A 27,240-nucleotide genomic window follows, 5' to 3' on the forward strand; every position below is an offset into this window, starting at 1 on the left:
GTGGTGGCACGCCGTAGCAATGGTAAGTTGAGATTATGCATTGATTTGAGGCATCTCAACAATAATATTGTAGTAGATAAGTTTCCTTTACCGAAAATTTCAGAAATGCTTAGTCTAATCAAAAACGCACATTGGTTTTCAACAATTGACTTATCTGCTGCTTACCATCAGATTTGCCTTTCCGAAGAAAGCAGACCTTTAACAGCATTTATCACTCCCTCTGGGTGTTTCCAGTACAAAAGAATGCCTTTTGGACTGGCTTTGGCCGCAGCTATTTTTCAACGTTTAATGCATCGACTTTTTAACAAGTTTGAGAACGTGCGTTGTTTCCAGGATGATATCCTTGTTTACGGTAAAGAAAGACATGAACATGATATGATACTTAAAGAAGTTTTGGGTATCTTGGAACAAAAAGGGTTGACTGTTGAGCACAGTAAGGGCAAATTTGAGGAAAAATCCATCACTTATTTAGGACATGTAATAAGTGGGGAGGGAATTTCTACGAAACCAGCTTTGGTTAACTCTGTTTTAGGTGCTCCACATCCCAGTAACAAAGATGAAATAAGATCTTTTGTTGGATTGGTCGAATTTTATTCGAAATTTGTGACAGATTTTTCGAGTAGAATTTTTAATATTCACCAATTACTCAAAAACAATTCTAAATTCATTTGGTCTGAGGAATGCAACAGGGAATTTGAAGATATTAAGAGAGCTATTTCTGTTGCACCGTCCTTGTCTGCTTTTGATCCTGAACTTGAGAATTGCATCACAGTAGATGCTAGCAACAAAGGCTTGGGGGGAGTATTGTCACAAGTTGATTCGTGTGGGAATGAACATATTCTCGCTCATGCCTCTAGAGCACTCTCGCCCACAGAAGAGAAGTTCTCGGTTATTGAGAAAGAAACCTTAGCTTGCATTTGGTCTTTGGAACATTTTAGGGCATATGTTTGGGGTAAACCGTGTGTCCTCAAAGCAGACCATAAACCTTTGGTGAAATTGTTGACAACTTAAGGTTTGTTCTATGCCTCTCAGAGAATTGCAAGGATGTCTTTAAGATTACAAGATTATATTTACAAAATTGTGTATGTACCTGGTAAGGAGAACACTGTGGCTGATTTTTTGTCACGTATGACGATCAATATCACTGACAGTTCTGATCATGAATGGGAAAATATACAAGTAGCTTTAGTTCATGATCAAGGTTTACCCAATATTGACAGAATTTTGTGGGAAAATTCTTTCATAGAGAAGATACGATTTGAATGAAATTGTCTTCTTTTATCACAAATGGTTGGCCTTCTAAAGGTTCTTTGGTTGATGATTTAAAGCACTTGTGGGAAGTTAGAAATGAATTGTCTATATCAAATGGGAACATTTTGAGGAATGATAAAATTATTCCACCGAGTGGTGTTAGAGAAACAATTGTCAAGTTGTGTCATGAGGGTCATGGAGGAATTGTTAAGTCCAAGCAGAAAGTTAAACAATGGTTTTCGTGGCCTGGGATGGATTTATTCATTGAAAGGTTTGTTAGGAACTGTGTTTGGTGTGTAAATTCAGATAAAAGTTTAAACACTTTAAAACCTCCAATGGCCGAACCAATTATACCAAAATCTCCATGGCACAGTATTGCTATCAATATAATGGGACCTATTGGTTCTCAGAGTAAATATGTGGTTGCTGTTACTGATCTTTTTTCAAGGTGGCCTATTTTGAGGGTAGTTGGGAAGATTAATTCGGAGGTTGTTGTACAGTTTTTGGATGATATTTTTGTTGAAGAAGGGTTGCCTGCACTTCTGGTAAGTGATAATGGGGTACAATTTATTTCAAAGTTTTCTAAAGAGTATTTTGAGAGAGTGGGGATAAGGCACTGCACCACTTCTCTCTATAACCCAAGTGGAAATGGAATGATTGCGCGTTTCAATAGGGTTTTAAAAAACGCTATACAGTCTGCAATTAGTAATAATTGTAATTGGGAAGAACAACTTTTTAAAACTGTTTGGATGTACAGAACTACTCCGCATGAAGTTTTAGGAGTTTCACCTTTTGAGATAATGAGAGGGAGAGTAGTTCGCAGCAAATGTAATCCGGATTGGTTGTTTAGTAATAATCAGTCTAGCATTTCTATGGATATGATAAGGTCTAGAATTGAGAATAAACATCTGAAAGTCAAAGAGGCTTATGATGTGAAACATAATACCAAATTTTGTGATATCAGTGTTGGTTCATGGGTTAAGGTTAAGAAACCTTGGATGGTTAAGAAAGGAGAAAGTCAGTTTTCTGATCCTTTAAAAGTAACTAAGATTTTCAGAAATGCGGTTCAGCTGAGTGATGGAAAAGTGTGGAATTTGAAACGTATTGCTGTACTCAAAAGTGACATTCACTTATATAATAACAGTGAGAGTTCAGGTTTATCAAGGAGTACATCTAAATATTTTTTCATTGATTTTTTTGTTTGAATATCTTTTATTAGTTGTTTTGTTACGTTCGATTCGTACACATATATAAGATAGTGACATAATTGTGACACAGCATCATCAGTACATATCTTGCCAATCGTAGAATAAATATTTTTTCATTGATGATGATATTCTTCCTGCTGGCAGTAGTGTTAGTGGAAGTTCAGTTCCTAACTCTGAAGATGTGATAAACAGTTCAGTTCCTAACTCTGAATATGTGATAAACAACTCTTGTGATATTGATTGCTCTCAGCGTAAAACTGTGTTGTCTCCCGATACTTAGCATAATACTGAGTTGTCTCAGGATACTGGCAATTGTGTGCACTCTGATGGAAATTCTTCTTCTGTAAGGAGCAGGATGGGTGGCACAAGTGTTAGTTCAGAGATCTCTGAAACAGCAGATGTCAACAATACTGACAAGGGTGTCTCTGACAACAATAGTGTGATTAATGACCGCACAGTACGTACTCGTACTAAACCAAAATGGTTAAAAGATTTCATTTGTGACAATGTGTCATCTTAAATTTTATTCAATGTGTTTTTTATTATTTAGTTTTATAAGGAGGAAGATGTGTTGTTTTTTCTTTAATACTTTTTCTCGTGCAGCAGCGCAAGTGTTGTTTTGTTTGGAATGTATACTCGTGCTGTAGCATGAGGTTTGTACTTTGTCATACATGTTTACTTTTCACTGTACATTCCAGCTCCTTCCGTTGTTCCTCAATCAGCTGGGCAGTTCGCTTCGCTCATACTGAAGGAATGACTGGAAGGAAGCTGCTCCTTGGATTGATGATCCTAAGAAATAAATACTTTAAACTTTACTATTTTCTTGGAGTTTACTTAACACGCTACTGCTAGCTTAAGTTTTACTGGGGCCAAGATGTTTAGGACGTCTCATGTTTTTTCACAGATCTTTTGGGTGCCCGCCTTGAGTCGGAAGGGAATGGAAGACTGTCTTCTCAGGCCTGCCTTTGTTACATTTCCTCCGGGAACATTGAGAGGTTGGTTGAGTGCTGGGTGAAAACCCACGAGACGACCTCTCCTTTGGCGCTACAGGTATGGCTCAAGGCATGACAACTTTTAATTTGTAGCGCTATAACTACAGCTTTGTTAGTTAACTTTTCACATTGACAATGACGTGTAATGCAAAGCTTCCGTTTTTGTTTTCGCTTGGTCTCTTTGAACTAAAATGTATACTTCACTAGATCACCTATAAATGCCTTTGCCTTATGTTTTTAAAAACGTTTTAGGCTTCAGTTAAGCGTAACGATAGGTTCGCTGAAGCCTTTTTGAATTGCTTTACCTGTGCTTTATAAAATGGTGGCACACAGACGTATATGTAAATGACCCTTATTGGTTTGTCAGAGATGAGTAATACTCTGGACACCCAGAAACTAGGCAAGGTAAGGCCACATATGAGATTGTACCCCAGTGTGACTGAAAATTAATTGGAGGTTTGGGACTCCGTTTTATGTTTCAACTTTAATTACGTTGTAATACCGCCAAAGCCTAGAGGTAGTGCTTTAATGAGCTCACACAGGCTTGCCCAAATGCGAAGACTATTTGTTCCGTGTCTCTGAAACCACTCTCTTTCTCTGCCACCTGTCTGCCTCCTGTTTTTATTACCCAAGCATGCATTGCTGCTGTTTTTCGTTCTTCAAGTTTGCAGTGCTGGTGCCACGAAGCATTGCAAGCATTGGGAATACAAAATAGGACACCCATCTAGGGGCTGGTGCAGCTTGTGAAACGCAAATATCTGAAAGAGACACGTTAGTGATAGATTCCTTACCTTAGTATTCCTTACCTTTGAATATCCCCAGGCATCAGACTGGATCCGGAAAGTTTTGCTTAGCATTACCCCTGCCCGTCAGTAGGTGGTGTCCTGTGGTTCCGCGTCCATCACTGGCGTCGTCAGCGCAGAGATGACGTCACGGAGAGTACTTAGGCACCACACATGCGTGCTGACGTCAGTTCTTTCTTTTTCCGCGCCAGCAAGCACAGATCCGGATTGAGCAAGTACCTTAGTCACTTTTTGACTACTTTTGAGACTTTTTTGTCTCCCACTTTTTTTTTTCTCTGGTGCACGTAGGGATGCCTGGCTTTAAGTCCTGTGGGGCCTGCCGCAGTAATATGTCTGTGGCGGACCCCCACGATGTTTGCCTCTACTGCCTGGAGACTGATCACAACTCCCGGAACTGTCGAGCCACGGCCACAAAGGCCTTGAGGGAGCGGCGCCGGAAGTTGCTGGAGGTCTGGCATTCGTCCCACCGCTGCTCCGGGTCTAGGGGCCGTTCCCGGGACTGCTCGCGGGACCGGAGACGTCGCTCCTCGGGCTCCAAGTCTTCGCCTTCGGATTCGGGTAAGCAACGCCATAAAAAGAAGTCGAAGAAGCGTGTTCGCTCTCCGACGTCCCCCCATCGCTCCTCGCCCCTGCGGCTCCTCTGGAGCCTGGGAGTCCCACAGTCTACCCGCCCTACCTGGGTCCACCGGCGACTCCTGAACAGGTGCAAGAGTTTCTTGCTGCTATGGACTGCCTTTTTAGGCCGCGGGCTCTCGCCGGCACGCCTTCTGACCCAGCGGTCCCGTGTCCAGACCCTGTCGGCCTGGCGGCTCCACCAGCGGATCCAGCCACAGGATCCAACGCCGTTGGCTCCGGCGCCACGAAGTGCAGCTTTGCCGGCTCCGGCGCCGTCCTCGGCTCCACACTCGGCGCCTCTTTGGGTGCCATTCCTTCTGCCCTTGCCCTAGTTCCAGACCATTTTGTTCCAGCCAGGGATCCGTATTGGGAGGCGGCGCCGATCCGGCCCCGGCCGGCGCCGTTCTCGGCGCTGTTTCCGACGCCGTTTGTGCCTTCTCCGGCCCTGCCGCAACGACCAGCCCCTCAGGTGCCAGAGGCAGAGGAGGACTGGGAAGGATCCAAGGACCCCCTTGCCCGGCAGTGTGACTCCGAGCAGGATTGGGTAGACGACTTGGAGGACGTCGGCAACCTCGATGTCTCTTCTGACCCGGGGTTTGCCTCTCCTCCACCTACGATGGAGGAGGGCGCTTCCTACACGATGGTGCTCCATTAGGCTGCTGAGGCCCTCAATCTAGACCTCCCCACGGTGGCCCTCAAAACCAACCTCCTCACGAGGTGCTCTAAATGGCTTCTACTTCGTCGGAGCCGTTGCTTCCCTTCAATGACCCCCGTATTGACGTCCTCTTGGACACTTGGTCGCGGCCAGCCACGGGGGCTCCTGTGGATAAAAACGTTGCCAGACGCCACCGCCCGGCGACCCTGCCTTTCTGACCACCCATCCCACGCCTGAGAGTCTGGTCATCCAGGCCTCGACGTCGCAGGGTGCCTTTCCCACAATTCCGCCGGATAAGGACTCCAAGAGACTGGATCAGTTAGGTAAGCGGTTGTTTTCTTCGGGCAGCTTGGGGCTGCGGTCGGTGAACACCGCCTGTTTGTTGGGCCGCTACTCTCACGCAGTGTGGGATTCCGTTGCTCAGGTGTTGCCTCAATGTCCTGAGGAAGTCCAGGCTGTCCTTTCCCAAGCGATTGCTGAAGGAAAGGATGCGGCTAAGTTTGCCATTTGGTGTGGTTTGGACACCGCAGACTCGTTGGGCAGGGCGATGTCTACAATGAAGGCGTTGCGACGCCACGCCTGGTTACGTTCGACTGGGTTCTTGCCCGATGTCCAGGGCTCGCTCATGGATATGCCCTTCGACGGCACTCGCTTGTTTGGTGATAAGGCCGACAGTGCCTTGGAGTGTTTTAAGGACTCGCGGGCCACAGCCAATCCTTTGGTCTTTCTGCTAAGAACCCGGCCACTCCTGGTTTTTGTTCCTTTCGTGGCCAGGGCAGAGGTACCCAGGCACTTTCCTCCAACAATCCTGTGCAGACCCAGCCCCTGCTTCGCCGTGGCCGCGGCTTCCGCTTGGGCGGGGCGGGGAATCAGCACCTGGGTCAGTCCACCACCCACCCCGCTGCTCCTTCCTCCAAACCTTCCTTGTCTGTGCTTTGTGGAGCACCCCACGCCGGTGGGTGCAAGGATCCACCACCAAATCCCCCACTGGCGTGATATCACGTCGGACGAATGGGTGCTGCAAATAATGCGCGAGGGTTATTCCCTCCCCTTTCAGTCCTCCCCTCCGGCCATGCCACCTCGGTGCCACCGCATGTCAGGGGATCATTTGCTTCTTCTCTAATGGGAAGTCATGGCCCTCTTGGCCAAGGGGGCCATTGAGTGCATTCCCGGGCAGGAAGTAGGGAGTGGTTGTCCCACTACTTTCTGGTCCCCAAGAAGGACAAGGGGGTCTGCACCCCATCTTGGACCTCCGGGACGTCAATCGCTTCTAGAAATTAAAAATACTGACTCTGGCTCAGGTCCTGGCTGCCCTCGACCCCTGAGACTGGATGGTGGCGTTGGACTTGCAGGACGCTTATTTTCACATCCAAGTCCTGCCGGCACGGTAGGCCAGGAGCATTTTCAGTGTGCCGTGCTCCCCTTCGGCCTTACGAGCGCCCCTCGGGTGTTCACGAAAGTGATGGTGGTGGTCGCAGCTCACCTGCGCAGGTCAGGGGTGTCAGTCTTCTCCTACCTAGACGACTGGTTGTTGAAGGTGGGCTCGCCCCAGACAGTGGTCCGCCACGTTCAGACTACGGCCGACCTCCTGCATTTGTTAGGGTTCTCCATTAACTTGCCGAAGTCGCACCTGAGTCCCTCTCAGAAGCTCCCCTTCTTCGGAGCGGTTCTGGATTTGTCACAGTTTTAGCGTGTCCGGGATATTCAGGCTATGATTCCGATCTTTTGGCCTCTTTCCCGGGTTTCAGTCAGCTTGACCCTCCGGCTGCTGGGCCTGATGGCCTCCTGCATCCTGCTGGTGACACATGTCAGATGGGATATGCAGGCTCTGCAGTGGGACCTGAAGTTCCAGTGGGCACAGCATCAGGGTAACCTGTCCGATCATGTCCACATCTCAGAGGGCGCTGCATGACATTTGCAGTGGTGGCTCACGAATCGAGATTGGGTCAGGGGCAGATCCCTCTCCCTTCCCCAACCGGAGCACACAGTGGTGATGGATGTGTCCCTCCTGGGATGGAGTGGCCGGATGTAGGTCATGACAACGCGGGCTTTAACACCGCGCTGCCATTACGGCGCATCCATTACAACGCAAGTCGTTACAACGACTTGCGCTGTAGGCGCTGGATTTTGGAATAGTATGATTTACTATTTCAACTCCAGCCTACGGAACAGTAGGGAAGGTGTTGGAATAGTAAATATACTATTCCTTAGTATCTAGCGCCATACAGCGCAAGTTGTTGTAACGACTTGCGTTGTGATGGCAGCGTCGTAATGGCGGTACAAAAGGGGGTGGTGATGGATGGAGCATCTGAATCAATCAAACACTCACACCCAGTCAAAAGATCTGGGTTTAATCCATCACCGTTCTTTAGCCCACTCTGCCACCCCAGTTCAGACATGGCTATATGCAAATCAGTCTGACCCTGTGCCTCATGGGAACAGTCCAGCCCAAACTGCCAAGCCATGTCTTCCCTGGACCGGAAACAAGCTTCCGAGGACCGGTTTCTGGCATTCCAGCCGTCTTCAGCCCGGCTTGCTTGAATCCAGTGGCAAAGTGAGCAAGGGACTCACGTCTGAGCATACCCTGCCACACTTATGGCGGCCAAAAGCGGTACAAAAGGGGGTGGTGATGGACGGAGCATCTGAATCAATCAAACACTCACACCCAGTCAAAAGATCTAGGTTTAATCCATCACCGTTCTTTAGCCCACTCTGCCACCCCAGTTCAGACATGGCTATATGCAAATCAGTCTGACCCTGTGCCTCATGGGAACAGTCCAGCCCGAACTGCCAAGCCATGTCTTCCCTGGACCGGAAACAAGCAGTGCGGCGTAAAGCCCGCGTTCTCATGGCTGTCTCCCGGGAGGCCACTTGGGAGAGGCAGAGATCAGAGGCCTCTGGTCTCTGGCGGAGTCCCGGCTCCATATCAACCCTTTGGAGCATTTGGTGTTCCGACTTACACTGAAGGCATTCCTTCCCTCTGTCTGGGGAAGTGTGGTGCAGGTGTTCACGGACAACACCACCGCCTTGTGGTATTGCAAAAAACAGGGCGGGGTGGTGTCCTGGACCCTATGTCAGGAGGCTCTGCGCCTCTGGACATGGCTGGAACATCAAGGCGTTACTTTGGTGGTTCAACACCTGGCAGGTTCTCTGAACGCCAGGGCAGACTAATTCAGCCGCCGGTGCTTGATGGATCACGAATGGCGCCTGAACTCTGACGTGGCGCAAGGACTCTTTCAGCAGTGGGTAGAGCCTTGGTTAGATCTATTCGCTACTGAAGAGAATGCGCAATATCATCAGTTCTGCGCGTTGGAATTTCCAAGACGGCGCTCGCTCGGCGACGCCTTTTGTTGCAAGTCGAGTTGCGGTCTGTTATACGCCTTTCCGCCTTTACCACTTCTGCCCAGAGTGCTGAAGAAGATCAGGCGCGACCGTGCCCAAGTTATCCTTGTGGCTCCGGGTGGCACAAAGATACTGGTATCCCGAGCTACTCAGCATGCCGGTCGATCCCCCGATCTGTCTGCCTCTTCGGGAGGATCTTCTGTCGCAGCAGCAGGGGACGGCCCTGCACCCACACCTGTCCAGCCTCCACCTACATGCGTGGAGATTGAGCGGCGACAGTTGACGGCTTTCGACCTTCCTCCCGAAGTCTATGATCTTATTTTGGCAGCCAGGCGTCCCTCCACTAAAACGGTATACGCCTGCAGGTGGAACAAATTTGTGGCATGATGTACAGCAAAGGCTTTGGATCCCCTTTCTGCCCCTCTTTCCGAAGTTCTTCTGTTCCTACTTTCCTTGGCCCAGCAGGGTTCTGCTCTGGGCACTATCAAGGGTTATCTTTTGGCCATCTCTGCCTTTCTATGGCTTCCAGATCAGCCTTCTCTTTTCAAGTCCCCGGTTGTTAACTGTTTCCTCAAAGGCATTACGCATAAGTTTCTACCCGTGCCTTTCATAATGCCTCAGTGGGACTTGAATCTTGTCTTGACCTTTCTGATGTGCTCTCCGTTTGAGCCCCTTCATAACTGTCCCTTGCGTCTTCTCACTCTCAAGACGGCTTTCCTGGTAGCTATCACCCTTGCCAGAAGGATGAGTGAGCTTCAGTCTCTCTCTTCTAAACCTCCTTTCCTCCCTGTTCATCCAGACAAGGTGGTTCCGAGAACCTGTCCTTCCTTCCTGCCAAAGGTTGTCACGGCCTTCCACATCGGGCGGACCATCACTTTGCCTACCTTCTTTCCGCCGCCACATCCCTCTAGGGAGGAGGAGACGCTCCACCGTCTGGACCCAAATTGGGCGCTCGCTTTCTATCTGCAGCGTACACAACAGTCCCGGGGGGGGGTGACCAGCTCTTTGTTGGATACGTGGTCGCCAAAAAAGGTTGGGCTATGCACAAGCGGACCATCTCCTGGTGGGTCCTTCTGTGCATCAAAGCATGTTACTCCTTGGCTAAGAAGGAGCCTCCTCTGGGGCTGCGTGCCCATTCTACCAGGGCATCAGCAGCCACTACTGCCTTGGAACGCGGCGTTCCCTTGCAGGACATATGTCAGGCAGCTACGTGGGCCTCGCTGCACACGTTTACCAAGCACTACTGCCTTGACAGTCAGGTCCGGAGAGACAGCTTCTTTGGCCATTCTGTTCTCCGTGACTTTCTGGTGTAATCTTGTTCGCAGACCCACCACCGGGGTAGGTATTGCTGGTGTATCTATTCTAAGGTAAGGAATCTATCACTAACGTGTCTCTTTCAGATGCACAAGTTACTACTTGTGTAACGATATATCTGTAAGAGACATTAGTTAGTGATAGATTCCTTACCGCCCCACCCATCCTGCCCGTTCTGCGAACTGATTACTAGGGTTAAGGTAATCCATTTCAGGGCCCTAGTTTAATGCACCAATGGTCAGTATCTTGCAATGCTCTATGTTCCTGGCTCAGAAAGTCGTGTACAGAACTGACGTCCGCGCTCAAGTACTCTCCGTGACATCATCTTGGCGCTGATGACGCCAGTGGCAGAGCTGGACCCGCAGGACGCCACCTACTGACCTGCAGGAGTACTGCTAAGCAAAACTTTACGGATCCAGTCTGATGCCTGGGGATATTTTAAGGTAAGGAATACTAAGGTGAGGAATCTATCACTAATTAATGTCTCTTAGAGATATATTGCTACACAAGTAGTAACTTGCGCGACGCTCCAACTGAGGAATGGTTAAGCGTGCTGATGAAAGTCTTCCTCAGTTTTATTATTTTGAATGTTATTAATTATTCGAAGAGATCTGTCATGACAGCTAGAGCAGTCCTGTATTCCTAATGTTCCTAGGCAGTGGCTGGGTGGTCGGTCCCTGGACCTCAGCGTCTCCTCTAAGGAGCACCCTTGGGGACACACAGTCTAGATGTCACTTTGTGCACGTTGCAAAATAAGTGCACTTCCTGACAGCTTCTTTGCCATTGCACCCCTGTCTGTAACACGATGCTGGTACAATGGAAAAGGTTTCCTCGGTTGCCTGAGACCACATCCTGATGCAAATAAGGGAACGTGTCCTTGTGATCAGGTTGGCACGCATCCTATGCCTGTGTGATCCATTTCCCAGAAGTGGCTATGCAGGTTTCTGTTGACCCTTATGTAATGCCAACGTGCTGTGGGGAGTGCATGAAATAGGTCCACAAGCCTGTGCACCCCCGGGAGGAGTAAATCAATACTCATATCTGTGCCGCTCAAGGTCCCAGTCGAGAGAGAGGTCGCAGAGTCACCATTCATCTTCGAAGTCTTTGTCTTCGGGTAAGTCGAAGCACAAGAAGAAGGTGAAAAGCACCGTCGCTCTTCACCTTCTCTCTGTCCGTTGGTCGACGGGACACGAATGGTCGTCGTCCTTCAGCTACGCCTGCGGAGCCTGCCGGGATGGCTCCGAGCTTCTCTCCCTTTCCGGGAGCTGGAGTGTCTCCTGTCCAGCTTCGTGCCATTTTACGAAGCCCTCCACTCGAACTTTGGGCAGTCCGACTCCGCCGGCGTGCCTTCTTGCACTGCAGACTCGGCTGGGGGCTCTAGGCCTTCAATGCCGGCGGCTCCAGCCCCGACGCAGCAGGGTCCCCAGGGAACCAAGCTTGGATACAGATTGGTACCGGTTAACCTCACGACACCTCCTCCGGTGCCGATTCCACTGACAACACCTCCGCCGCTGGTGTGTCCCCAGCCGGCATTGCCCCTGGCCTCCCCCTCGATCTGAACATGGAGCTGTACGGTACCGGCGCCGGACGGTACTTTTGTACCACTGGTCAATCAATCAGTCAGGCGTTTTTTAAGCGCGACTACTCACCCGTAAGAGTCTCAAGGCGCTGGGGGTTAGCAGGCTCCAGTCCATTAAGGGGGGGTGGCTGTCGAAGAGCCAGGTTTTGAGGTTTCTTGCAAAGATGGGGAGCGATGTTGTCTGTCTGAGGTGGAGCAGCAGGGCTTTCCAGGCTCGGGCCGCGAGGAAGGAGAAGCAGCTGCCTCCCGATCTGTTCTTTTTGGTGTGGGGGACCACAGCGTAGAAGATCTGGGCAGATCGTAGGGTCTTCTGGGGTGCGTGAAATTTGATTCGGTTGTTCAGGTATGCTGGTCCGGTGTCGTGGAGGGCTTTGTGGGTGAGCATCTTGAAGGTGTCTCTATCTTCGATGGGGAGCCAGTGGAGTGTGCGCAGGTACTGGGAGATGCGGCAGTGTCTTGGCAGGTCAAGGACCAGCCTTAAGGTGGCGTTCTGGATGTTCTGTAGCTTGTGGGTGGGATTTTTGTTTATTCCAGCGTAGAGTGCGTTGTCGTAGTTGAGTCTGCTGGTGACCAGGGCGTGAGTGACGGTCTTTCTGTGTTCGAGGGGGGATCCATTTGAAGGTCTTACGTAGGAGGCGGAGGGTGTGGAAGCAGGAGGACGAGACGGAGTTGATCTGGTGGTCCATTTTGAGCTCAGAGTCCAGGATGATTCCCAGGTTGCGTGTGTGGTCCATGAGGGTGGGCGGGCTTCCGAGGACGGGGGGGCTACCAGGTGTCGTTCCATGCGTCAGGTTTGGGCCCATGATGAGTACTTCTGTTTTGTTGGTGTTTAGTTGTAGGCAGCTATTTTTTATCCATTTGGCGACGGCTTCCATGCCTTCTTGAAAATTGTGTTTGGCGGTATTGGGCTCGTTGGATAGGGAGAGGATGAGTTGGGTGTCGTCTGCGTATGACACAATGTTAAGTCCTTAGGTTCTGACGATGGGGTGAATGGAGCCATGTAGTTGTTGAAAAGTGTAGGGCTGAGGGAGGACCCCTGGGGGACTCCGCAGGTGGTAGGTCTTGGGTCGGAGTGGAAAGGGGGGAGTCTGACCCGCTGCGTTCTGCCGGAGAGGAAGGAGCAGATCCAGTTGAGGGCCTTGTTTTGGATCCCTGCATCTTGGAGTCTGCGTACTAAGGTGCGGTGAGAGACTGTGCCGAACGCCCCTGATAGGTCGAGGAGGATGAGGGCTGCTATTTTTCCTTTGTCCAGTAGGGTGCGGATGTTGTCTGTTGCAGAGAGGAGGTCTGTTTCCGTACTGTAGTTTTTTCTGAAGCCGGATTGGGAGGAGTTGAGGATGTTGTGCTCTTCGATGAATGTGGCGAGTTGGCGGTTGATGGCTTTCTCGATGACTTTCACTGGGCACAGGAGCAGGGAGATGGGTCTGTAGTTTTTGAGGTTGGTGGGGTCCGCCGAGGGTTACTTCAGAGGGGGTTGACCTTGGCGTGTTTCCAGTCGTTAGGTAACATGGTGGTTACCAGGGAGCGGTTGATGGTGTGGCAGAGCATGGGTGTGATGGTGTCGGCGGCTCTGTTGAAAATGTGGTGGGGACAGGGGTCTGTGGGGGCCCCAGAGTGGATTGACTTCATCGTCCTCAGTGTGTCTTCGGGGGTGAGGGCTGTCCAGTTGTCGATTGCTGGCTTCAGGGTGTCGGGTGGTTGGTGAGAGTTCAGTGTGTTGGTTGTCTTTGTCAAAGTTGTTGTAGATGCTCTTGATTTTGTGGTGGAAAAAAGTGCTGAGTTTGTCGCAGAGGTCTTGTGAGGGAGGGATGTCGGTGGACTCGCTGGTGGGTTGGGCAAACTCCTTGATGATGTTGAAGAGTTCTTTGCTGTTGTGTGCGTGAGTGGAGATTCTGTCTTCAATCGCTTTTTTCCTCATTTTTCTGATGAGTTGGTGGTGGGCGTTGGTGGCGGCTCTGAAGTTGTTGTAGGCTTCTGTGAATTTGGTGTTCCTCCAAGCCTTTTCGAGACAGCGGCAAGTGCATCTGGACTCTCGAAGTTCGGTGACTTTCTTGGCGTGGGTGTTGTTGTTTTTCTTGAGGGGGCTTTGGTGTTGGCGCTGTCGGAGATCCATCTGTGCAGGGTTCAGGCTGCGGTGTTGGGGTCGTCGTTTTCCACGATGGTTGGGGTGGAGTTGCTGGCTGAGTGATGAGGTCAGCGGGTCGTTGGTGATTCTGGTCCAGTTTCTTCGTGGGTGCAGGTGTCTGTGGATGGTAGGTGTTCTGAGGGTGAAGTGGACACATAAATGGTCAGTCCATGGGAGTTCGGTCGTGTGGCTGAAGGGGATGGAGTTACCTGCTGTGAAGAGGCGGTCGAGGGTGTGTCCTGCTGAGTGCGTGGGTTCGGTCACGATCTGGCGGAGTCCAATGTTGTGGAGGTTGTCCAGGAGGGAAGTGGTGCTGGGGTTCAGTTGGTTGTCGAGGTGGAATTTGAGGTCTCCCAGTAGGGTGTAGTTGGTGGACGCGATGGCATGCGGGGAGGTGATGTCCGTGATGGAGTTGGCGAAAAGTCCACAGGGTCCAGGGGGTCGGTAGATGAAGGTTCCTCGGAGGGTGGTGGTAGGACTGGCGAGTATCTTGAAGTGAAGGTGTTCCATCAGGTCTGTGGGCTCGTCAGGGAGTGTGCTCAGGTGGAAGTTGGATTTGTGGACGATGGCGATTCCTCCTCCCGGGCAGGTGGGCTGTCCTTCCTGGAGATCTTGTATCCTTGGGGAATGGCGATGTCGATGTCCGGTCCCGAGGTGGTATTGGTCCATGTTTCGGTGAAGAACGCTACATCCGGGGTGCTGTCGAGGACGTCCCAGATTTCGGTGGTGTTTGGAGGGATCGGATGTTGAGGAGGATGCATTGCAGGATCTTCGGTTGGGTTGTGGTCTTGCGTCCGTGGTCTTTGGCAGTGCTGCCAGTGTGTCGGCAGCGGTGACAGCTGAAGGGTCCATGGGTGTCGGCTGGTGATGCTAGCTGACAGTAGTTGCACTGTTCTATCTTGGCATTCCTTTTCGCCTTGAGTGGCAGCCGAGGAGGGTGAGGCGGACTGTGAGGGGTCTGTGGACCCTCTGGCAGACCAGCTAGAAGAGCCGGACTGGAGAGAGGAGTTGGGTGATGCCAGTGGTCTGGATACTTCCCCAGACCTTGGTATGCTTTCTCCCCTTACCGTGGCCACGGGGGAGGGGCCTGCCTACGCTGTGGTGTTGCATAGGGAGGCTGAGGCCTTGGACTTTGAGCTTCCTACGGTGGTAGTCAGGACTAACCTCCTGACTGAGGTGCATCAGCCGGCAGCAGCCTCCTCGGAGCCCCTGCTGCCGTTCACTGAGGTTCTCACCAACATCCTTCTGGGAACTTGGTCCAAGCCCAGGAAGATGGGCTCCTGTAGATAGGATAATTGCCATACGCCACTGCCTGGCCCCGGGCAACCCCATTTTCCTCTCCCAACACCCTACCCGTGAGCCTCAACCTCCAAAGGCGCACTCCCTGCTGCTCCCCAGATAGGGAATCAAAGTAGCTGGATTATCTTGGGAAGATGATGTTTCCTTCTGCCAGCTTAGGACTGCGATTGGTGAACACCGCATGTCTCTTGGGCAGCTACACCCACTATGTGTGGGACACGGTTGCGCAAGTTCTGCCACAGTGCCCGCAGGAGGCCTGGACTTTACTCACCCGTGAGTTTGCAGACTGGAGAGACGCAGCGAAGTTCGCCATTTGATGTGGGCTAGATACTCTGACTCGCTAGGTAGAACGATTTCTACATCAGTAGCCTTGAGACGCTACGCCTGGCTGAGGTACACAGGCTTTTCTGGGGATGTCCAATCAACCCTTTTGGACATGCCCTTTGATGGCCGTTGCCTGTTTGGCGACAAGGCGGATAATGCGCATGTGCGCTTTAAGGACGTTCGGGCTACGGCTAGATCATTGGGCCTCGTTGCCACCTCTCACCCCGTTTAGTTCCCCTTTCACCCCTTTTGTGGCTATGGAAGGGGTGCCCTACCACGTTTCACCCAGGGCCTCAGGCCGGCGCTAGCTATCAAACTCTGCGCAGCCGGGGATGTGGGACCCAGCGCCGTGGGTCTGGGGTCCAGCGGGCAGGCCAGTCCACCAGTGCCCCCTCTGCATCGGCCTCCAAGCCTTTCTAGTCCGACCTTTCAGGACCACCAGTTGCCAGTGGGTGGTGGGATTCGCTATCATCTCCCCCACAGGCACAATATCACGTCGGACAGGTGGGTTTTGCAGGTAGTCCGAGGGGGTTACTCCCTCCCCTTCAAGACTACCCCTCCCTCTATGCCACCAACACTCCATCGCATGTCGTAGGATCACTTGGCCCTTCTCCGTCAGGAAGTTGGAGCTCTCTTGGCCAAGGGAGCCATCGAGGGAGTCCCTGTGCCAGAAGTAGGCTGTGGTTGCTATTCCCAGTACTTCCTGGTGCCCAAGAAGAACAAAGGCCTGCGTCCTATCTTGGATCTCAGGGACGTCAACCGCTTCCTCTGGAAGGAGAAGTTCAAAATGTTGACATTGGCTCAGGTCTTGTTTGCCCTCGACCCTGGAGACTGGATGGTAGCGTTGGACTCCATAGAGTTGAGGCCCCAATTGATACTGTCACAACAGAGTAGCTAACGACATTCAGTTTTAATTAGGATGTTAACTATACTCCCTCCTCTATCAGGAGTGTGAACCACTTCGATGACTCGCCAACGCATGTCAGAGGGGGCATGATTATACTCAAAACAATGGGCCACCAAGGGGGCATTCTCAGTTTGGCAACAAATACGGCTTTTATGTTGTCTCAGACGTGTTTTTATCTTTTGAGTCATCTGACCCACATAAATACGGTCACATGGACACCAGATCGCATACACAACATTCTGTGTGTTGCAATTTGAATAGTCTTGTAAGTCATGACTGATGTTTCCATGAACAAATTGTTTGCTGTTTAGGCTAGAACACCACATAAGACAACCACCACATTTGTAGTGTCCCACAAGCTTGTTCAGGCCCCAAAGAGTTGTCAGATTGGGGGTCCCCACCCGGGGTGATGGAGCTCGGACCAAATGGTGTCTGAGGTTTTTACCCCTTTTATATGAAAATAAAGGTTGTTCATGTGTAAATCTGGTTGACACAACAAGTGTCCAATGTTTTCTGATAATACCAGAGATTCTGTTACTTCTTGTTCCAAAGGTGGTCACACACGGAATTCGATTGGTTTGTTTTTTTGTCTTAGGAGTTAATAAAAACTCACAATGGTTATGCCATGCTCTTTTCATGGATCTCTTAATAAGTTTCCGGGGAAAACCACGTTGTCTTAGTTTTTTTGCCAGGATTTCTACCTCATAGAAATAATCTTCCTTAAAAAAGCAGTTTCTGCGTGTATGCAAAAACTGCCCGAATGGCAAACCATCCCTTAACCCTCTTCATTTGATTGCTTGAATATTCCAACAGTGTATTCCGGGCTGTGGGTTTTGTGAATAATCTTGTGGACAGCTTGCCTTCATGTGGAAAAATAGTCAAGTCCAAAAAGTCCATCTGAGTATTGCTGGAGTTAGAAGTAAACTTCAAGTAAGGGGAGCATGAGTTGAGCCAACTTAGAAACAAAGATAAGTCAGAACCTGTGCCGGTCCAAATGCAAAAAATATCGTCGATATAACGTCGCAAATGGCGAACGTTATCAAAATAAGGATTTTTATTTGAATCATAAATGAAAATCTGTTCAAAATTGTCAACAAACAATATAGCAAAATTGGGGGTATTTCCAAGGCAGCACTCGCTCAGCGATGCTTTTTGTCGTGAGTGGAATTGCGGTTTTCTATACGCCTTTCTGCCTATACCATTTCTGCCCAGAGTGCTGAAAAAGATCAAGCGCGACCCGGCCCAAGTCAATCTTGTCGCTCTTGATTGGGCACGAAGCGTCTGGTATCCCGAGCTCTTCAACATGGCCATCGATCTTCCGATCAGACTGCCTCTTCGGGGGGATCTTCTGTCTCAGCAGCAGGGGACGGTCCTCATATCGAACCTGTCCAGCCTCCACCACCTTGCGTGGAGATTGAGTGGCTAAAGTTGACAGCTTTTCACCTTCCTCCCGAAGTCTGTAATGTCATCTTGGCAGCCAGGTGTCCCTCCATTAAAACTGTATATGCCTGTAGATGGAAAAAATTTGTGGCATGGTGCACAGCAAAGGCTTTGGATCTCCTTTCTGCCACTCTTTCAGACGTTCTCCTCTTCCTTCTTTCTTAGGCCCATCAGGACTCTGCTCTGGGCACCCTTAAAGGATATCTTGCGGCCATTTCAGCCTTTCTTCGCGTTCCCGATCAGCCTTGTCTATTCAAGTCCCCTATTGTAAATAGATTTCTTAAGGGCATTACTCACCTCTTTCCTGCTATTCCTTTTGTAATGCCCCTGTGGGACTTGAATCTCGTCTTAACTCACCTCAAGTGTGTTCCTTTCGAGCCACTACATAATTGTCCTCTGAGACTCTTGACCTTAAAGACATGCTTTTCTGGTTGCCATCACCTCTGCTCGCAGGATGAGTGAGCTTCAGGCTCTTTCTTCTAAACCTCCTTTCCCTGCTGTATATCCGGACAGGGTTGTCCTTCGAACTCGACCTTCTTTTGTTCCCAAAGTGGTTCCCTCTTTCCACATAGGACAGACCATCACTTTGCCCACCGTAACATAGGATTAGCACAGTGCTATCCTTGCCGAGCTGTTAAATGGCCAATGCTTACATACTTTGCTGTAGAAATGGTAAAAGACTTTGTCCCTTTCTATCTTGGCGTGGATGGCACTGTCCTAATCCTGCGCTTAAAGACTTTGATAGAAAAGCAGACATTTTAGGTGAGCAAATTTAGAGTGTCGCTGGTGTTGAGAGTGCTCTATTCTGGAGCTGCTTTCCTCCTAAACTTGAAAACTATCCAGAGTTCTCTGCTTCTTTTTTGCATATATATCAGTGCATATATGTTGTGTATAACTTTATATATGTGTTATGTTTCATTTCGTAAGAAGGGCAAAAGTATAGCTTATATGGATGTACACTTCATTCTTATCTTGCAGACTCATCTTTACTTAGTCGCTATGTATGCTCTTGCTCTTCTTTCCACCTCTATGGGCTCCATGCGTTGAATGATCACATTGGTGTTGTTCTGTCTTTTGGACTTTTTTCTTAACACAAGCATTGGGCTTGTCAATCTTGTTGTTCTGGTCTTCACTAATTCTTGCCCCTCTATCGTGGAACTATTCTAAGGTTCCTTTTTCAGTGTCTCCATAACGGGTTTACCTCTAATGCATCTACTATTGCCTCTGGCCATCCGAGCCCCAGTTGCCCATACGTTCGGTTCTTGGGCTCATTTTCCCCATGTTTTGCGGGCTACGTTTGACTAACCTAATGGTTTTCTAAGTCAAGGCACTATAGCTTGGTGGCATTGGCTGTTGCCTTTGAGTTCCCAGGTCACGGCCAACCATGAGTCAGATCGCACGTTAGGAGCGATCTAGTATTGTATTTAGGAAGAGGTGTGACGCAGCGGCCAGGGTGGCTGACTCCGGAACACGGGGGCTCAAGGTTTGATCGCCGGCAGCAGGTTAGCCCAGCAGTATATGACTCTGGGCAAAGGCTCGCTTAATCTTCCCGCCGGCCCCCAGTGCCTTGACACCCTCGGGTAATTGATTGCGCTTTACAAATACTGGTATTATTATGATTATTTATATTGAATAGTTCTGTTCCTCTGCCATGGGTGACTTTATTCCCATACTTTTTTCCGTCTTTATGACTTTACTTGCATGTGGTACTTGCCACAGTTCTTAGGGTGAAGTGTATACTCCTGCTAACCTAGCTTCCTAATAGCGCTGTTCTCATCTGTTATATTATAGACTGGCTAGTTCTATTCAGGGTTTTTCAGTACGATCAGTTAGCAGACCCTCTTCCGGGCATGATATTGTTTGGGTATCTATTCTAAGGCAAGAAATCTGAGGTTAGATGTATATCAAATGAACAAGTAACTTACCTTGGGTAACACCATATCTGGTAGAGTCTAGCCGCAGATTCCTTACTGACCCCCACCTGTTCTGTGAACTTCCTTCCATCTTAACTAAAAGATCCCTTTTGTTGGTATTCACATACCATGCATTTCTATTTCGTAATTGTTAGGTCAACAAGATATTTATCTTTTATGGCACACTGTTTCAACAGCCAGTTTCTACGATGATTCTATGTTTTTGGCGTGTTAAATAGTCACAGAAGAAACTGACGTCAGAGCATCAGGGAGGGGCTTATACGGACTCCGAGGACATTGCATACATGGACGACGTCAGTATGGTGTCGCTTGATGACCTCTACACATGCATAGGGGGATCAGGATACAGTCTGGCACCTGGGGAGAACTCTAAGGTAAGGAGTCTGCGGCTAGGCTATGCCTCTACCCGATATAGCGTTAACAAAAGTAAGTAATTTTTTCTTTAAGCCCTGCGGCGCCTGTCATTGGCAGAGCCAGTGACAGACTTGCACCTCGTCTGCCTCTGATGTCTTGGCCTTGACCATGATGCAAAGACCTACGTCGACTGCTGTGCCATGCACCCCAAGGCCTTAAGGGAGTCCCTCAACTTCTTGCCACTCAGCATGCGTTCTTCAACTTCACCCCATCCGTCGAAGTCATACGTCGAGGGAGAATCATCTCTCAAGGCCTTGGTCTGTGGTTGAGCATGCACCTGCCTGGGCCAGGTCCACGCCCCCTCGAGTGTCCTGGAGCTGGAGTGACCCCGCTCAACTCAGAGAATTCTATGAGGCCATGCACTTCATAATTCAGCAGCTCATACCCGCTTGCGCACCTTCGGGCCCTGTGGTTTTGGGAGGGGGCTGCCAATGGTTCCACGCCGACGGATACATCCTCGCCGCAAGTCGGGCCACCTGGATCCACAAATGGATCAGGAACAACACTGGTTGTACCACCTCGACTCCAATGGCGCCAACCCCATTCTTATCCCCGACTCTGACACAGAACTGATGGATGTTGTCTATTGCTGACTCTGGTGCCATCTGGAGGCATTTTCTCTCGGGTGAAGCCACAGCCACCCTTCTATGGGCAAGGCCATGGGGAAGATTGGGTGGAGGCAATGAACCCTGAAAAATACCAAACCCTACAACCTGACATGGACTGGTGTGAGGAATTGGCGGACGCCAGTGGACTAGACACCTTCCCAGCTACTGGCATGGTTTCTCGTCCTACCGTAGCTATGGAGGAGGTGAGCGTCTTTTGCTCGGGTAGAAATAAAAGCAGCCGAGGTCCTGGAACTTAGCCTGCCCTCGGTGGCTGTGAAGACTAACATCTTGACAGAGGTGGTTTAGCCGGGAGTAGCCCCTTCAGAACCACTTCTTTCTTTGAACAAAGCCCTCACAGACGTCCTGCTTAGGACTGATCCAAGCCCTGCACAGGGGCTTTTGTGAACAGGACAATTGCTCGCTGCCATTGTTTCGCCCCAGGGGACCCCTCTTTCCTCACCCAACACCCCACCCAGGAGAGCTTGGTGGTTCAGGAATCCACTTCCCAAGTAAACCTGGGTGAATTCTGTAGGCAGGTCCCTCAGTTAAAGTAACTCTAGAGAGCTTTACAATACCAGAAAGCATGGAACTACAAACCATAATAAAAGGAATAAAATCTGTTTCGCCCAGAGACCCGGCGCGACCTGATAAAATGATGGAGGGAATGGAAGCAATCCTACCATACATCAAGGATCTAATTTTGCGCTCCTTCCAGACGGGTATAGTCCCTAGGAAATGGAAGCAAGCCATTGTGAGACCACTAAAAAAAAAAACACTTTAGGTCTCACCAGATTAGAAAATCTGCGCCCAATTTCGCTTCTCCCATTTGTGGCAAAAATTGCAGAAAAAATCATTAACAAACAACTAGTGGACTACATCAACATGAACAACCTATTACACCCCTCACAATCAGGTTTTAGAATGGCACACAACAGAATCAGCACTGCTAATGGCGACAGAGGCTCTGAGGAAACATGTGGATGAGGGACAAACAGCCGCGCTGATCCTATTGGACCTCAGCGCGGCATTTGACACCGTCTCACATCCACTACTACTTCAGAGATTAGAATCCTGCAGCATTAGGAACACAGCCCTGAAATGGCTGACTTCGTTCTTAGAGAAAAGGAGCTTCCAAGTGGCCCAAGGTTCACACCTGTCTGATAGCTACCCTCTGCCTCAAGGAGTACCACAGGGGTCAATTTTAAGCCCCACTCTATTTAACCTGTATGTGGAACCACTGGCAGAGTGTGTAGAGAAACACGAAGTGTCAATAGTATCATATGCTGACGATACACAGCTAATTGTAAAGCTATCCCAAAACAAAGACCACGCAGCAATTAGCTTTGCCAACTGTCTTAAAGAAGTGGCTGACTGGATGTCAAACCACTCCCTCCGGTTAAATGGCAACAAAACGGAGGTATTAGTGGTAGGGAAGACACCCACCATCCGGTCATCTGCATGGTGGCCAGAAGAATTGGGCCAAGCCCCCCTCCCCAAAGCTTAGGTGAAAAACCTTGGTATCTGGTGTGACCAGAAACTATCCTTCGTCAATCAAATCCAGAAGGTAACCGGGAAATGCTATAGTGCCATGAAAACCCTCATGAAAGTCATAGACCTACTTCCAGCCAAAACCAGAAAGACCATAGTCCACGCGGTTATCACCTCGCAACTGGACTATGGGAATGTACTGTACCTAGGAGCCTCGAAGAAAGGCCTAGTCAAATTACAACGGGTACAAAACGCTGCGGCACGCTTGGTTCACTAGGAAGGTCCTTGACACCCTACACTGGCTGCCAGTGGAGAAACGAGCCACGTTCAAGGCAATGTGCTATTGCCACCGCATCCTCTCTCATAAGGGTCCTAGTTACCTGCAACCACTACTGACCAAATATATTTCTGGTCGTAACCTAAGATCCATGGACTTAGCTATTGTAAAAGTCCCAAGAATCTTCAAAGCCCGCACAGGAGCCCGTTCATTCAGATACCTGGTGGCCAAAATCTGGAACACCCTGCCAATCTCGACAAGGTTGGAACCCAGCGAAAGAGTTTTCAGGAAACCGCTAAAGACGTGGCTTTTCTCCAATACTTTTGAGGGAAGAGTGTAAACATTCTCCGCAACTGCAGTATCTCACCTAATTATGTCTTAGCGCGGGGACACACCGTTGGTGTAACCATGCGCTCTACAAACAAATTAAAAAAAAAGAAAAATTGGACATGGTTAGCCCCACAATTTTTGCCTGGAAAGGGATGTATTTCAACTGGAGGTGTACAGGGCCCTTCCAACCAGGTCCCCTGTGCCTGAAGCTCTTTCCCTAAATGTTACCTTTTGTTTCCCAATTGGCACAACTTTAATACCCCTTATAAGACCAGAGTAAATTGTACTCCTGGTCCCTAGGGTATTGGCACAGAAGAGGGCACCAAGGGTAGGGTCCTCTCACCAAGGCCATGCAGACTGCGCTCCTTGGTGCAGCTAAAACCGAAGAGTCAACATGGCACTCATCCGTGTGTGCCACACCCACAGATACTGCATGGGATACATGTAATCCACCCATCTAGCAGGCCTTAGCCCTAAGGCTGGGTGCACTATATCTCCTATGAGGACGTATCTGCATGAGCAGATTTTGCTCGCCAATATCCATGTTGATTCTTGGAAATTGTAAGTGAGCAGGGAAGCCATAGAGAGTACCATGGGCTGGACACTCGTCATTACGAGTTCCCCAGCTCCATAATGGCTTTGCTGTATTATGGGGTGTTTGGTACCAATCATCTCATCTTAATAAACCTAAACTGATCCCAGTGTCAGATTCATTAATAATTGCACTGCACTCAGAGGACTCTTTTAGAGGGGTCCCCTGAAACCTATTGACTTCTAGTGTGTTCCTGACTGGTCTCCACCAGCCTGCCACTACATGTTTCTGGACCCATGGGGTGAGAGCCACGGCTCTCAGGTGCCCAAAACAATGCCTGCCCTGGGCGGAGTTACTTCACAGCTCCTCCAGGCAGGAACACATGCCAGTGAGGGAAGCTTAAAAGGCGATGCTAGCAGCAGATGGCAACTCCCCTGTCCTGACCCCACTTTTGGCAGGAAAACAGGAAGGAAAACTAGTTAGATGAGGAAAAGAGTCCTCAGCCAAACTGCACCATCTAAGGTGATGTGGTCCCCTCAGCTCACTTTCCATCATCTTGAAGATGGGGAAAATGACCTGTCAAGGGCATACCCACCCTCCACGTGAGGTGAGTATTTAGAGGCTGTAGTCACCCTAAAGGTTGGTAGCCCATTGGCTACTACCTGGCACTCCCTTTACCAACCCTAAATTGGGTAGTTAGGTGGCCCCCCTGAGCTTGACTTTCACATCCGACAGACACAAGAAGACCAAGGACAAAGAAGAGTGGGTGACCTCGAGACCAGAAAGCATGGACTGAACTATGGCGCGAAATCCTGCCTGCAGCCCAAAGACTGGATAATCGAGAAACACTGTTTCGTCCTACCACTGGGAGACCTCTACAAAACCCAAGGGCCCGCCAGCACTTTGCCAAATTGCCTAAGAACTCCCTTGAAGTAGATGAGCAATTCTCCTGCATCACATGCACGGAGACTGCAGAGTCCAAACTCTGGCAGGTGTCCAGCCCTGCTGACACCACAACTGCCCAGGAGAAAGTACTGCAGCTCCGAAGGAATAACTCTGCTTCCTCACCAGGTTTGGAGGCATCAGGATCTTCCAGAGCCGAGCAGCACCAACCCTGGGGTACTTCACGCCCCTGCAATCCAAGAGCTACTACAAGAGTCCAAGGCGGACTCCAACTGCCTGAAGACCAAGCTCCCATCTAAAAACATCAGCAGCCCTGAGACCTACTCGCTGAGTGGCCCAGCCGTCCTGCACCAGCCCCATTAAGGTGTTTGCCCCTGACCACGAGATGCACTATGCGCACCTGACCTTGGATGACCTGTTTGCTCTATACCCAGCGAACAACTGTATATTGCTTGCACTCACCTTGCTTATTGTTGAAACATATTACATGATTAACTGTAACTGAAGTTCTTGGTTCAAAATATATATAAAAAAGACTTGCTATTTTTCTTTAAATCAGTTTCTTCTTCATTCTTGAGTGTGTGTTCCATTTATTGTCTCCCTTAGTACAACAAATGCTTAGCACTACCCACTGATAAGCCTAACTACTTACCCACACTACCACCAAATAGAGCGTTAGTATTTTCTACTTTTGCCTCTGTAAACCAATAGGGTCTCTCTAACCTCTCCGCAAAGTGTACCCCATTGTCTTACAATATATAGAGAGGTGGGTTTCCTACACATTCCCTACCATCACGACGGATCGGAAATCCAAGTGACTGGACACCGTAATTAAGAAAATGTTTTCTTCCCCCAGCCTAGCATTGCGTTCTGTGAACAATGCATGCCTTTTGGGCAGTTAATCCCATTCCCTATGCGATTTGTTTGCCAGCTCCTATCTATGGCGTATGAGAGTAGGATCTGCTTCCTATGGTTACCCCCACTTTTTTCTGTGTTTCACTGATTTATCGACTTTAGTCTGGCTGTGGCCCAGCTTACCAGGACCACAGCCTAGCTGTTTTCTCTCTAAATTGATACCATGTAATTTAGGTACATACCAGATTACTGTGTTACCTTGTGAGCCCCCAGTATATGGTACCTTAGGTACCAAGGGCATAGGTACCCCAGAGGCCTACCTTGGGCTGACGCATGTTTTGTGCCACCCCTGGGAAGCCTTCCAAAATGGCACCACAGGTCTGCACTTGCAAGCACCCCTTACTTACATATAGTATACCTATATCTACCTATATATATAGACCCATATTAACCTATAAGTCACTCCTATGGCAGGCCTTAACAATCCTGAAGGCAGAGTGCTTGGTTTTGTGTGAGAGGGTGCCCTAGCATTAGCTGAGCCTCTCTGCAGCTTTCGGAAATATCTCCTTATAGCTGTTCTATCATATAGCCATACCATATTCTCTTAAGTACATTATAATCCTCGCGGTTAATGCTAACTTTGGTTTGGCTTTATCAAAACATGTCGTGTTTGGTGTCAAACACTTTGGAATACTACCCCCCGCCAGTCCTGGTAGTGGGGGTAGCATTCCACCCTTCTAGAGGGAGAAGACATGTACACACTGGTATACCCGATAAATGTTTAAAAGAGCCTCAGCATCACAAAATAGATATAGCTGCCACAGACACAAGTCTGACCTCCTGCTGCTGGACGAAACTCTGGCAGGGGAGGCTTGGACAATAGGTTTCCTGTCAAAGGAGGTGCCAGCACCTCCCCAGACAGGCTTTAGTGTATTGGGGCAGGGTGGGTTGCATTCAGTGAATGCTTTTCAGACACTGCCTGGGGCACACAAGGAGCTCGATGCATTTCCCAGTTCAAACCGGTTGCTGGGGCACTCAGCCCCAGCTCTGGCGCGAAACTGGACAAAGGGGAAGGGGTGTAATTGCCCCCTCCCCAGGTCCTCCCATAGGTGGGACCCTAGAGTTAGTCCAATCCCTAAACTTAGTATAAGTATAAGAACCCAGTCACTAGGACTTTAGATTACCCTGGACAAAACTCTGCAACATATATCTTGGACCTTTGACATTCCATTTCGACTGGAAGACGGAAGAAATCTCCCTTGAGGTCAAGGACTGACCTCGCTGTTCAAACAGGCACCAAAGAAGCATCTTGCTGGTCTGCATTTTCGAGGCTCCTGCCGGATCCCGAAGAATCTGCTACACAGGACACGGACTTCCAGACATCTCCGAGGCTGACACGAGACCCCAGCAAAGCTGGGACCTTTAGCTGACACAAGAGATGTGGGACCAGAACTCCTGGACATCCTGCAATTTTGCAACTTCACCTACTTCCCGAAGTTTCCAGAAGTTGTGCATTGGGCTATTTGTTACCCTTGCCCGAGCACCTTTTGCACCGAAGCTGAGAGGCCTACAATCCACGAGTGTTCCGTTGGCCCGTTTTCTTCACCGCAGCTCAAGGCTCCTTCGCGATCCCTAGTCCGTTGGCTAGTGGGTCCCCATGAAGGACAATCCTTTGTTTCTTGGGTGTTCCTGGTTGCTCCAGGCGTGCCCTGACTCCCCTTTAAAGGGTGAGTCCCTCAGACCTTTCTGATCTGCACCGAAGACAATCTTGTCATCTTGCGTGGGTTGCTGTTGCAAGACTTGTTGGGTCCAATCCGGATTCTGACGCTGCAGCACTCGACATCCTTCGTGGGACAACTCGAATCCAGCACCTGGTCGTCGTCGAAGCCTCCTGGTCCTCGTGGCTGAAGAGACAAGCTTCACCTACTTCACCTTAAAACACCCGGCATCGGGTGGCATCTTCTTGCCGTCATCCTGGTCACTGGCTAGTGACCCAGACTCTATCCCCTCTGCTTTCAGGTTCTCCACCCTTGGATCCACCCGGA

At 49.6% G+C, this 27,240-nt stretch overlaps 1 protein-coding gene across 2 annotated transcripts in view; it reads left to right on the forward strand.

Moving 5' to 3' along the window:
* SEC31B (SEC31 homolog B, COPII component) overlaps positions 1-27,240 on the forward strand; it is a 1,031,933-nt gene that overhangs the window by 598,933 nt on the left and 405,760 nt on the right. For both annotated transcript variants that reach the window (XM_078643061.1, XM_078643062.1), the window contains exon 17: positions 3,364-3,509. In XM_078643061.1, the coding sequence (XP_078499187.1) occupies positions 3,364-3,509 (146 nt within the window). The remainder of the gene's footprint in view (positions 1-3,363; positions 3,510-27,240) is intronic.

This window comes from Lissotriton helveticus, chromosome 5_1 (assembly GCF_964261635.1).
Source record: "Lissotriton helveticus chromosome 5_1, aLisHel1.1, whole genome shotgun sequence".
Classification (NCBI taxonomy): domain Eukaryota; kingdom Metazoa; phylum Chordata; class Amphibia; order Caudata; family Salamandridae; genus Lissotriton; species Lissotriton helveticus.